Raw genomic sequence first — 14,155 nt, 5'->3', positions numbered from 1 at the left:
AAGGGAGAAGGGATGAAAGTCACCCAGCAGTACAGAGGCTGTGGTCTCAGATGAGATGATTTGAACTCCTAGCTCAGAACACTGATCTTAATGACATACTTCTGTCAATTTGGTAAACACAGGTAATTGTTAGTATTTTCTGTATTATAACTTGACATAATTGGTTTAATACTTATACTTAAAAACCCTCTAAAATAACACAGATGCTCAATACCATGAAATAGCCTACAGCATGGGCTTTGAACAATGTTCTTATGAATGTAGTAGTTATTTGGACTTTTTTTTTCTCCAAGTCATATTTAATCCATGGTTATATCCACTTTCCAGCAGTTTCAAAAACCAAGACTTTGAACCTAGAAACTTTTAACTCTTGTAAAAATTGCTATTACCACTAGAAAGAAAAGAAATTAAAAATTATCCTCTGCAGAACTTCTGTTTGTTATAAAAGCAATCTTGTAGCTTTTGGAAAAGTGAAAATTAAATTGCATTTTCTTCTTTTTCTCCCCCCTCAGTTACATTCTTACATCTACTGGGAAAAATCATATAACCTCTACTGCTGCTCCTAGCTTTGAAATAGTAAAAGGATTCTACAAGACTGGGAAAATTCACTCAATTAGTAACTTCTGAACTGAAGCAGTTGTCACACCTAGTTCTCCTTTCCACTACATAAAATGGCAGGCCTGAACAAAAAAATCCAACCATATTATCAATTATCTATGTTTATTAAAAAAAAAAAAAAAAGCTTAATTTCACAGAACAGGAGAAAGAGTACTGAAAGCCCACAAGAAAGCTCTCAATCCCACAAGAAAGCTCTCAATTATTTTGCATCCAGGCCACAAGTTCTCACCCATGGTCTGCCACTAATTCTTAAGTTAGACATCACTATAAAAATCCCATATTTGTACCTATGTAAAATTCTGCTTCATTTAAAAGGACAACAACAATGTTCATACATTTTAAATCTTGCTATGTTAAGCAGTAATCACCTTTACTCCTGAAACAATGACACCATCTGCTGATTTAACCATATTTTTGAAGAAGTCTTCAAGTTTCTCTTTCTTATTTTTCCCACGAACACTCAACTGAAAAACAAATTAATTTACCAAGTTCAGTCATTTTCTGGAGGCAATACAAGCTTTAAAAAAGAAATCACAGAATTACATACCCCTACTTGCTACACCTAAAGCAACTTTCCTGTTCTCTGTTCACTCTTACACTCTACACTAATGGGGACAGGGCACCTTGCACCCCCAATGAAGACTACCTCATTTACTAGATTGCTCATCACCTAAAATACTATTCTAGGCAAAAAAAAAAAAAATCAGCAACATTCTAGCACCTACAGACAGTACCAAATGTACAGAGTGTACATTTCAGTTATCAATAACACACTATTTATCATGCACAGTATAGCTGAGTTGATGTAACTATAGTTAATACAACCATGTTTCACCCTTCGGTGAATGGCAGATCTTTGACTTCCAGAGGATAATGCTGGTTTAAGCCCCCTCACACTCCTCCTGTCCATCTAACTTCACCCAGTTTTGAGTGCCTGAATCCGTAAGCATTTCTACATCAAGCAACAGAGGAACCTCTGTAACACATTTTGAATTATGTATGCAGTTGAGCCAGTCTTTGTAATAATTTCTTTCAACGTTGATTCCGCAATTTTAAAAAGTAACTGAAACTCTTTGCAGAATACGAGCAACCACTAACTCCAACGCCAAAGAGTTGAAGCCAAAAGTACTCTCCATTATCTCAATTCAGTATTTACATATGGATAGCCACACTAGTCCAACACTTAGAAAAAAATTAACCACATTTTCATTTCCATCATTAACAAAAAGGTTTTATTTATCAGAACATTTCATTAGAAATTCTCTCTAGTTTTGTTAGCAACAGAATTTATACCACAGTTCCAAATGCTAAAAATTAGTGTTCCATTTTGTTGCATAATTCTTTCTCATAGCAAAAAAAAAAAAAAATTCAAAGAGTGGAAAAGTATACTGTCATGTGAAATCACCCAAAAGCTCAGCTTTTTAATCCAAAATATACTGGATTTCCAGTAATATTTTTGATGCCGAGGTTAGAGCATATAGTGCATTTGGTTCCCCAGGTGGCAGAAAATGAACTCCTACAGACTAAATTAATTTCTACCTTTTACAACACAAATATGTCTGGCATGAAGGAATTGATGTAATTTCCTCCAGGAGGTAATTCCCTCTTAATCAATTTTCCATCCTACCATAAAAGTACATCTTGATTTCTCTCACCAGCAATTCAGTTTTCAATACTCACATCCTGATTATATTCCAAGAATACATGGAAATTTAAGTCCTTTCTCAAAATAGGATGTGCTGCCACGCGACACAAAAACACTTCATGCATTGCAACTGTCTTCTTGAATATTGCCAAATATTCACTAAAAACAAGAAATAAGACAGACATAAGAATTTCGTATGAAGCAATTAAGTTTGAGATAAACCTAGTGAGCAGCTTTAAGAGACCCTAAGGAAGGGTACAAAATTACAAGCTGATATAACGGAGTTTATCACTCCAATGTTTGATAGAGACATAAATAAATAGTACAATGTTAATACTAGGGAGAAATTTGAAGCCCAAACACATTACAGAGAGACTTTTAATGAAGAGTCAACAAAGAGAGTCTAATTTTTATGGTTAGCTAACAGATGCTGGTCTGCTGAAACTGTAACCTCATTTCATTGTCCTTTCCCCAGCACCCCAAAAATCAAGAAACTGAGGTACAGACTACAGTCCCTAGGCACTATGTATTGATGTGCAAATTCCTTCCTCCCCATCTCCATCCCCTTGCCCATTTGCACCCTCCTTACTTATTTATATAGTTCATATACTTTTGTTAGCTGATTAGCCAGTCTTTTATTTCATGTTAAAGCACCTAGCCTTTTTGAGCCAAAGCTTACATTGATGTCTCACTTCGTGGTTCTAAAAGTGAAATTAAGAGCTGCATTTGGTAGGTACAACAAAAAAAATCACATTTAACCATAATAATCACACAGTTGCCCAGTTCAGCCAACTCAGCTTCAAAGCAATCACTCACTTGCAATTTAATTAAGAGGAAGGCACTCTTACCAATACCAGTTTGCTAGAATTCATTGTGCTTTGCAAATTCAGTAAGATGCAACTCATCTAAAAAATGAGGAAAGGGCTCTTTTTCCCATTCTGAGGTCAAACAGCAAAATTATAATCAATGCTTTTCCTTCCACTATGTGCAAGGAGTTTAAGATTTACATACCAGCAAACCAGCAGGGCCAGTGTTGGGAGATGTTTGATCTCAGTGATAGTAGTCATTCAGTGAAGACAAAAAAGGAGGATGCAGAGGATGGAGGTGGCAGTAGAAGAAACCCAAAGTTTTCTGTGTTATCCAACCCCTAACCAGACCACAAGAGAATCATGATCAGGGCCGCTGGAAAACCAGATTCTTTAAAATCTATAGTGTTTTGCTCATTTCCAGTTTTCTGCATATGAAGTGTATATCTACTCTGCTATAAATTATGCTGTACATATCACTAATACAGAGCTTTTTAAGATATTTGCTCACAGCAGCTGAAGTTCGGAGAGAAAGCAGCAGTTCTAACAGTTCTATGTACTTTTCTTGCCAATTCAGAGCTCTTGATAGAAGCAGTCTAGAAGCAGCGTAAATATACACTTGAAAACTGAAACCAATGACAGGAAAAGATCAAAGAAGTGAATGCATGATAAAATGGACGAAGCAAGGAGAAACTTCACTGTGTAACTCCATATGGAACAAGAAGCTTCAGAGCAGATATTTCAATATAAATTAAATTCATATTAAGGGAAAATAGTATTTTCAGGAAGTATATTCTCCTTGTGCAAAAAAATTTTTTTAAAGTGTCAAAAAAGGAATTTTCTAGTAATCTTCGTATTTCTTGGGGAACAGAAGGTTGGCATCCATGTTTACAGTACCAACCACATGCACAACTTCCTACTCCCAATCACTATATGTATAACCTTGAAGTCTCATTATGCTTATAAAATGTGGAACACCAGAACTAAAAAAGAAGTTATCTCCTCCCTTTGCAGATGTTCTGTGAAGAAAAGCATCTAAATACTTTATTTCTTATAAAAGAACGCTCAAGAACAAGCTGATGTATCTCCTGTTTCAGAAGATCTTCCATGAAATTATTTCTACAATTTTCCTAATGGCACTGATCATGATCACTGAGATTAACCCTGTTTACATAACACCTGGATTCTCAAGTCTGTATTTCGCAGAGAACCATTACAGTGAAATTGGAAACATGGGACAGTAAACAGCAATAGAAGTTTTGGAATATAAATAAATAAATAAAGTAGTAATAAAGTCTACATACGCTTCCAGTTCTTGTTTCATCTTGGTGAATTCTTCTTTAGTCATTGATCCTTCCCCTTCTCCAAGTTTCTGCAGTTTCTCCCTGGAGGCATCAAAGTCAGGCCTGGGTGGTGCTGGTGGAATCTGGAATTGAATCCAATTTTTTTTAAGTTCTCATTTTCTCAGTCAAACAACACCCATTCACAGTACAGGAACTGTAGACTGCCTGCAGCTTTTTAATACATGTTTCTCTCTTTCATCATTCATTACAGCATTTCTGGATGAAGTCTCTCTTTCACGAGTTATACACATGGCATTACTATACCAATTTCGGTCAAGTGTCCTTGAAGATTACTAGAGTATTAACTAATGGCTTCAGTTTAATTACAACAGAAACCAAATAATACTTCATTTCCCATGACAATGAATTAAAACTTGAAGTAATTATTTTTTAATTAGTTTTGGTTTAGCTTAGTTGGTAAGGATTACTTCTTGTTTAAAGAAAAAAAAGAATTCCACAATTGTTTTCACACCATCCATTTATAACTCCCCAAAACTTTAAACCAAGAAAACCATTCCCTATTGTTTGCAGACACTAGCTCTTTCTTGCAGCACTGCTGACATTAAAGACACGTGTTTAAATAACAAAGCCCCTAGTCAACAAGTCTCTAGGTTAATTTTATAATACAGTATATTAACACTGAAAGAGAAAACACCACAGTCAAACTAATCCTGAATTGCTGTCAGGAAAGGAACACAGAACAAAGTTAAATTTTAGTTTACCGATACTGGCCCATTATATTAACACTTACAAAAAACCAAAAAATCCAGTATCTAGACGGTCAACCATTTGAAACTAGTTATTACCACACTGAAGGTCTAGTCACTTCAAATAGCTTTTCTGACTAAGAAAAGACTAGCTCAAGAATAGTATGACACATCACAGATTATACTCATTATAATGTACCCACTAATCAATTAGAAATATCTGTTTATGCTCTGAATCAGCAAACACCTCCCCCAACACAAAATGAATAACTTTCATACCAAGATGACAAATACTCCTATTTGCAATTAACATATGAAGAGCAGCACCATTTTTAATATGCACTATCATACAGTGCCTCTTTTGAAACCTCTGCTCCTGGAAGGCCTGAAATAAACCTCAAACCGTAAGTTACTACATATTGAGGTTCCCTGTAGTTCCACATGTTATTTAAACTGTTTTTTCTTTCCTCTTATTTATGGAAAAATGATTCTGATCTTTATAATGAGAACTCAAAAAGTCTAGTTACTTCACTCTGCCATTCCAGCTAAAACACAGGCAACATGAAACTTGTAACTAAGTTAAACATTAGCTTGCAAAAACAATACCACCAAGTCACACAGTTCAACTCCCTCCCACACTTTTAACACGGTGGCATAAAAATACACTTGGAGACAAATTAAACTACTCATTCCTTAGGAGTAAAAGGCAAGAAAGTATAACAGCTACAGTAGCTTTCTTCCAAGCTTGCTTCAACCATTAATTTTGTGTAATTGCATAAAATTAAGTATTAGAGAAGCTGATCTGATTTTATACGGAATGAACACCTGCTGTTTCCACTGCATTTAAAAGCAGTCCCAAGCAGTTTTGATACAGCCCACAGAAAACAGCACATATAAACCAAAAGAATATCAGTACTTACAATATAGCCAGCATAGTCCTCATTCTCAACAAAAGAATCATGAAGCCAAATAAACTCTTCATGTTGCCGGACAACAGAAAATTCATTTTGTTTGAAATTTGGTAAGGAACTCTGGAAGGGTAAAAGGAGGTAGAATTATGGGGGGGAAGGAGGTAGGGAGGAAGAAAACCACAACAAAAACCCACAATGTTTTGCATTAATAGATGAGAAAAAAACTTGAAGGAACAACAAAAATGTCCCCAAAAATTCATACCACAGTAACTACCCTCATCTTAATTAGTGCAGCAATCAACTGGCATGTTTGCCCAAAGAGGTTGTGGAGTGTCTGCTCTCATAGACATCTCTAATATTTTTATCAATTTAATCCTGTTATCAATTTAATCTGTTTAGTATCTTTATCGATGATCTGGATGAGGCAATCAAGTGCCCCTTAGTCCATCTGCAGATTGAAGTTGGGTGGAGGTGTTGATCTGCTGAAGGGCAGGAAGGATCTGCAGAAGGATCTGGACCAGCTGGATCCATGGGCAATTGCAGGAGATTCAACAAGGTGAAGAGCCAGGTCCTGCACTTGGGTCACAACCCCAGAGAGTGTGACAGGCTTGGGGCAGAGCAGCTGGAAAAGAACCTGGTCAACAGTAGCTGGACATGATCCAGCATGTACCCAGGCGGCCAAGAAGGCCAATGGCATCCTGACATGTATCAGAAATAGTGTGCCAGGACCAGGGAAGTCACAGTTCCTCTGTACTGGACACTGGTGAGGCTGCACCTCGAGTCCAGGTCTGGGTCCCTCACAACAGGTAAGACATAGAGGCGCTGGAGCATGTCCAAAGAAGTACAGCAGAGCTGGTGAAGGGTCTGGAGCACAAATCTGATGAGGAGCAGCTGAGGGAGCTGGTGATGTTTAGTCTGGAGAAAAATCAGGGGTGACCGTACCACTCTCTACAAGTATCTGATATGAGGCTGTAGCCAGCTGGGGGCTGGTCTCCCCTCTCAAGTAACAGGTGACGAGACAAGAGGAAATGCCTCAAGTTGCACGAGGGGAGATTTAGATTGGATATTAAAAAAATTTCTTCACCAGAAGGGTTGTCAAGTTTTAGAAGGGGCTGCCCAGGGCAATGGTTGAGTGACCATCCCTGGAGGTATTTAAAACACGTGTAGATGTGGCACTTAGGGACATGGTTTAATGGTGGACTCAGCACCGCTGGATTAATGCCTGGACTCAATCTTAGAGGTCTTTTCCAACCTAAGTGATTCTATGATTCTGTAATCAAAACCCAAATGGACAAATCCTGAGCAATGTGCTCTCACACACTCTAATTTAATGGTGAGAGTGAGGGAGGAGATAAGGATTTAATGATGTCCAGATATTTTATTCAACTTTAATTATTCTGTCACTCTGCAATCAATAAACATTCAAATCTAAAAAAAAGCCATAAACAATAGTAATTAAAAATGATCCCTGAATGTACAATTACAACATATGTTCTTAGAATCTGAAACTATAATAAAATCTAATTTAATTTAAAAAACTATACTGAAGTATATTCATGTCTAGTAAAGATTCTACCTGCAAACAGGCTAATGAATAAGCATGGGAATGACATGACAACACATCAATACAAAAAAAAAATGAACATAACTTTCTTCTAAACAGTTCTTTAGCTCTTAGTCATCTTTTTCTTATGCACTGTAGCTACACAGCCTCTTAAACATGAGATAATTCTACTTTCTCATTTCCTCTGGACTGTGTTACACGTTGTTTCAATAAACAGTTTAAGCAAACTCTCTTTTGTATATAATTAATAACTGTTGCGTGTACAAACCCAGGTTTTTACCTTTGTATGGACCGTGAATTTTACTTTATCCCTCTCACTGAGTGCATCTGAGATATCCACTTGCAGAGCAGCATCGGTCTGGAGATCTACATTTATTGCTCTAAGCTAAAGAGAGAAAAATATATTTAGCTTAAAATCAAAAAAAAAAAAAAAAAGTAAACTATATTTCCATTATTATTCTTCCTTTGAAATGAACCCTGATCTTCCACTGCTGAAGACAGATCACAAAACCCCCCAACATTAAAAGATTCTTTCCAGCAGAAAAAGGAAATCCAGTAGTACTTCTCATTGCACAAATGACCATACAAATAATAAGCTCCTTTACTCCATGTTAGTGCACTAATTTCATTTCTGTACATTGTTAACCTGCTAGTAATTGAGATGCTCAAGACAAAGTACATTTACAGATAGCAACAAGTTTGGTAGATTTTTCTCTTTATTCTCCCCACTCCTCTGAACTGACAATCTGTCCTAAGTACATATACTTGTAAAGGTAATTATAAAGATACTAACAGTTGGAAAGGTACTTTTAAGGAGAAAAGTGGTTCTGTATTTCAAAGAAGCAAGAGCTGTTATAGACCTGATTTACTCACACTGTCTTCCACTATTCTTCTGTTCAACATCTCTCATCATATAATGAAAAAGCATAAAAAAATATCCTAAACTTCACAGAACTAAGTCTTCTTGGAAATACTTTTCTGAAAAAGCTCAAAGCAAAAAACTCAAACCAAAGACTTTGATGTCTTCAAAATGAGCATGAGAAATGGCAAAAGTGCAAGGAATACACATATTTTTTTCTACAAGACAAGAAACCTGAACTCTTTCACAAAATAATTCCAAAGTCACATTGAAAAAAAAAAAGAGACAATGATCAAATATAGCAAAACTGCAATATTATCTGAGCACCACAATATTTGGCAGTAACTGGACCAAAGGCTTCATTCAACAGTACTTGGTGTAACTAACCTCATCGAGACCCCAACTGGAAATTCAAGTCCCCTTGCTCTTGCACCCTTGTTCTAGAGGAATTTGGAGGAATTTGTCTCATGACGATTTCATCATCATGACCAACAGACATTTGGAATGTTTTTACAAGCACTAAGGCTAACTCTGAAATCTTTTCCAATCACATTGTCAAAAAATATTTCAACATCACACTCACAAGGCATACCTTTTACTAAGACACAGTGTTTTCTTTGATGCTGCATTTTTTCTACAAATATCCCATTCTACAGTATAAAAAATGCTTTACCATACAGAGATTTGGACTTTTTCTCCATTAATTTTTTTCAGGATTGCATTTTTAAGTCCATACTTAAGTACAAAAATGCTTTAAGTATCCACAACACATAGTACAGAGGTTACATATGAGCAGATTTTGAAGGTAATGCTGTGAGGCACTGGAAAAGCACTAGGACAAAAGCATCACTGCCAAATCTTGTTTTCCATAAATTACCTTTATCTTAAATCACAGTGGTCAGATCCTACTGTAGTCTTGCTGTTAACCTCGATGCACGGACAACTCTTGCCTATGCAGCAGCAACCAGACTCATGTATCTTAGAATTAGTGTATTAAAGTAAACCAAAATCATGCACTCTAGCATACTGTGCTAAGGCTAGCAAAATATAACAGTTCAATAGCTCTTACACAAGTAGTAATAGCTTTTCCTTACAGTGAAGTTGGAAATCATTAAAATGACTGCACAGTAACATATTCACACACGTGATTCAGGCATTGCCTTTCGTTTTGTTTTCCCAAGGTTTAGGGGGTCACTGCCTCACACAAAGGCATATTATCATGCAATGGCTCCTTGCAGATCACTTCTCAGAGGCAGAATCTCCAAGCTCCTACTGAGTTTCCAATGTGCTTACCATCTAATTTAGGAAAGAAAAATATAATGACATACCAATGTCTCCCTTATGTCATGACACCACATTTTTCAGCGTGTAAAAAGGTTTTTGTGGTTACACTGTCTGGGGTACTGTTTGTTTTTCTCCGGTCCCCCCAGCATATGTTAACAGACTGAGTAATCTCAGCAAATAATCTGGACTATCTAAATGGTATTTTTGTAGTCTTTCACAGGTCACAAATATTTCTACCAAAATACTTTTCCACCTCTTTTTATTTTTTTTTTCAAAGTGGTACTAAGTAAAATTCTAAAACTTGGTATAACAGCTGATAAAGTTTGTCATTAGACCATATCCAGTGCAGTGCAGCCTGATCTATATGCACTATTCACATCTTCAGATACAAAAGTCCTATCTGTGCTGAGATAGGATTAAGAACTACCTATGACTTTGCCTATGACATACAACTATACAGGACTATTTGTTTAATTTATACCAAGTTTGTAAGAGTTTTGAAGAGTTTAATCGTATGTTAAATTATGCTGTGTAGCCTGACTGCCAACAGGGAACGTTTTCATCTGCAATGGTAATGCAGCATTTATGAAAGGTGTCAAAGACAATCAGAAAGTTGAAGGAATTTAAATGTATTCGTGTCACACAACAATTCACTTTGCATTACTGGAAACTGAATTCACAAACAACATCATCACATCACAAACTTAAACAAACTCTGCGTCACTAGTTCCAAAATAAAACTGCCACCAATGGATGGTTTTCTAGTCACAAAGGAAGGAGAAAATGAAAAAATAAAAGAAGTCTGATACCAAAGAAAACTGAAATGAAAGCACCTTAAAGTACGGAAAAAATAGAGATAGGACTGTCCCTTTTTATCTTGCCCCCTCCAAGTCTAATACATACAATATCACGTAATAATTTTATGCTTAGATACGTAATCTAAATCCATGCTGAACAACTTGCAAAACAAAAACTGATTTAATTTTGTTACTTTACATTTCCTATGCTATACCAAGAAAGTCCCTGTTCTATTCAAAGGGTCTAGAAAACACCAGAAGCCAAACCCAGGCCAAGCGATGTTACAGTACTAAAAGACAACACAATGCAAGGAGAGGATTTAACATCTAAGCTCTTGCTTAAGGATCAATTAAACTTCAAATGATAACGGGTGGAATCTGGTAGAGAGACAAGGGAAACAACCAAGTATTACATTCCTAGGTAATGTCATCCATTAACAGTAATGTCCATGCTCTGAGCTCTTCCAAAAATGTTAGAGTAGAAGGACCCCTTCTTCAGCCGGTTCTTTACAGGCAGATAAATACACAGAGCAAGGGGATGAAGAATACCCTTACAACAAAAGCTTTCAAAGTGTTTTCACAGCATTAAGTTTCCAGCAGACCTGTTCTATAGGATAGCTCATTTCCTCTGAATAAGTGTCAGCCAAGCCAGCTAAAGATTATATAGCTATACGATACACAAGACAGTACTAATGGAGCAATACTACACCACTTTTCAAAGCATGTATTGTTTATGTTAGAGAGAGCACAAAAATCTCAACAGGACCCAAGTTACACCAAGCAAACTCAATCCAGTCTTCCTAAGGGAAATTCAGAAAAGCAATTCCCACAAGTTGATTTTAAGCAGACCATTTATAATAAGTTCCTTCTACAGACCACCCACTGCTACTTCCTCAAAGATGATTCTCAGTACTCTGTTTTACAGTTCTCCAGAAAAGGCTCCATATGGTGTAACACAATTGTTTGAGAATTACTCTTCAGTGTGGCATCAGCATAAATTCCAGCCCTCTTTCATCCCATCACCCTAAGGTTAAACTTAACAAGACTGTAGCCAACAAATTCCTGCAGCATTAAAAGTACAGTTGTCACAGCAATATCTGAATTCAACAAAGGCAAGAATATTGCTTTTCAAAACTAAAAGCTCAATTACTCCAACCAGAAGTTGCCATCCATGCTTTCAAATAAAGGCTTGACCTACTCGTTATTTAATTGCAAAGACAGGAAGACAACAAAACAGAACTAGGGAATCACGTTATGAAAAGATGTTTATTTTTACTAGTAAGAAAAAAAAGTACTACAGTTTTGAAGATTAAAGCACAGCAAATCCATTCATGAACAGACTGCCATATTGCTTCTGATTAATTTCCCATATCACAAACAAAATCATGCAGATAACAACCCGTGTTTTAACCCCAGGGATTTACACAGAAGAGAAAAAATTAAAGCCCCACAGTGACCAGTGATTGGAAATAAGAAACCCTAAAAAAAACTAGGGAAATGATAAGGACACTGTTCTAGTTTAATTCCTCAGTACTGGACATGCAGGACAGGAAAAAAAAGACCACACTTGGCCAACTGAGATGGTATATTGTGCAACAGTACAAACAAGACTGCTAAGAGATTTCTTAAGGTTTTCAAATTACCTTGTGAACTCTTAACGACCTGCAGCCTTAGAGGGTTAATAACCAGCCAAACAAACAAGTTTCACACGAGGTGAGATCTGCATTGTTATATTCTACCTGCACCTTCAGTAAAGGCAACTTAACTGTGCGCATCAAAGGCCGTTCCTAAGTACCAGGGACAACCTATGTAAAATACCAATGTAGTTAAAATTCCACAGTTAGTAAGTTCTGCAGTCCTTGTTCTGAAGACACCCAAAGGACAACAACGATTTCTACCTCCTCTCTCTTTTATTCAATATCCTTAGTAAAGTAGCTATATACATAAAGACAAAAGCTTTACAGTGGCCAGAATTGGCCTGATACAATATTAGAATGCCTTTTTACATTTCTGGTCATAAATTGGAACATAAAATGCACTAAATTTAACACCTGACTGTGGTGTGCATGATAAAACATGCACCATCACAGTGTTTCTCAGATTTTTGTATTTTTAGTAATATACTGTACACAGTCACTTCAATAACCACCAACAGCCAAGGGAACCTAAGTGACCCTGAAGCTGCTCACCTACCTTGCTCACAGTTGGTCTTTCTCAAGATACTAAGTGACAGGAGTAATCAGTCTGACTAAATTATACTAGATTAGCTGATTTGTTGCTTAAGAGAGGCAAGCAAATTAAAGAAATACGGATACAGCAGTCAGAAGAGAAACTACGGGCAGAAACAGGAGGGCGGAAAAAAAGGTTTTCTCAGTAAGAAACATAATTGTGGCATCCTGTCCCAACAACAGAACTTCTTTCCAATAAAGAGTTTGTTATGCAGCATGTGTCTGCAATGTAAGTGTCCCATTGTTATCTATGGGAGAGCCCCTCGGGCCTGAAGGGAGAAGGGAGAGCAGGACTGCATCTCCCAGGCCTTGGATGACAGCTGGCGATGGAACCTGGTGCTCCCCAGGGTTGGTCAACCTGGGCAGGACCGGCCCCGCCGGGCGTGTGCAGCGGGAGGGGGCCGGGGCACAACCCCTCCCAAGCTATTCCAACGACAGCATGAGAGAACTGTCCTTCCAAAACTTAGGTGACAGAATAATGAAGAGCACACGCACACAGACGCCGATATCAGCGGGAGACTGTGCCAGGAGCATATCCCGGCGGGCGGGCGGACGGACGGACTGACAGACAGACAGCCCGGACGCTCGCCGCCCGGCAACCCGCCTCCCTCCGGCACCCACGCGGCGGGCTCGGGCCAACAGCGCCCGGAAGCCCCTGAAGAGAGGCCGACCCTGTCCCCCCCACGCCCAGCCCCAGGCGCCGGGGTCCCGACGCCTCCCCGCAGCACTTACACCTCGGTCCTCCTCCGAGAGGAAATCTGGGCCGTCGTCCGAGCCTTCCTGCTTGGGGGCGAGGCGGCGGCGGGGGCGGGGGGCGCGGAGGGGCACGGCCGGCGGCAGGGAGGGTGAGGGGAGACAAAGCGCACAGGTTAGTGAGTGCCCGGCCGCGCCGCCCGCCCCGCCCCGCCCCGGCCCGGCTCCGCGGCCGCCCCGGACCCACCATCATGGCTGCTCGCGGCGCTCTGCGCCCGCCGGAGCCGCGGCCGGGCGGGGCTGCGGCGCGCGGGGCGGGACGGGGCGGGGCGGCGGCGGCAGCAGCGGCGAGCGGCTCCTGCCGCGAGGGTGCGGCCGCTGAGGGGAGGGAGGGGAAGTGAGGGGAGGGAGCCGGGCGGTGCTTCGGCGGCGGCTGCGGGCGAGGGAGGGGAGGGGAGCGGGGCCGGCTCCGGGCAGGGCGGCGGTTCTGTGCGTGTGGCTGCGGCGCGCTGCTGCCGCGCGCTGCTGGGGCTGGCGAGCGCCGGGGAGCGGGTGTTGAGGGCGCTGGGCGTGCCCCGTGCGCGGGGGAGCGGCTTTGTTCGGTGGGACGCGGCGAGAGCAGCACGCCGAGCCTCCGGGGGTGTGCCCAGCGGGCAGCGCCGTGCCCCGCCGCTCCGTCCGCCGGCCAGGGCCGCCGCGC

The 14,155-nt window shown here is 39.8% G+C and overlaps 1 protein-coding gene across 2 annotated transcripts in view; it reads right to left on the bottom strand.

The window, feature by feature from the left end:
* SNX6 (sorting nexin 6) overlaps positions 1-13,760 on the bottom strand; it is a 29,830-nt gene extending 16,070 nt beyond the window's left edge. Inside the window, exons 1-7 of one of the 2 annotated variants that reach the window (XM_048307413.1) lie at positions 13,703-13,760; positions 13,495-13,542; positions 7,875-7,979; positions 6,040-6,150; positions 4,374-4,495; positions 2,299-2,422; positions 987-1,082 (exon numbers count right to left, since the gene is read on the bottom strand). In XM_048307413.1, the coding sequence (XP_048163370.1) occupies positions 987-1,082; positions 2,299-2,422; positions 4,374-4,495; positions 6,040-6,150; positions 7,875-7,979; positions 13,495-13,542; positions 13,703-13,708 (612 nt within the window). In that variant the 5' untranslated portion in view covers positions 13,709-13,760. Of the gene's footprint in view, positions 1-986; positions 1,083-2,298; positions 2,423-4,373; positions 4,496-6,039; positions 6,151-7,874; positions 7,980-13,494; positions 13,546-13,702 lie in introns of both variants that reach the window. The other variant, XM_048307414.1, reaches the window with a different exon arrangement.
* Positions 13,761-14,155: the final 395 nt, after the last annotated feature.

This window comes from Corvus hawaiiensis, chromosome 6 (genome assembly GCF_020740725.1).
Source record: "Corvus hawaiiensis isolate bCorHaw1 chromosome 6, bCorHaw1.pri.cur, whole genome shotgun sequence".
NCBI lineage: Eukaryota > Metazoa > Chordata > Aves > Passeriformes > Corvidae > Corvus > Corvus hawaiiensis.
This window is presented reverse-complemented; position numbering and strand designations above follow the sequence as displayed.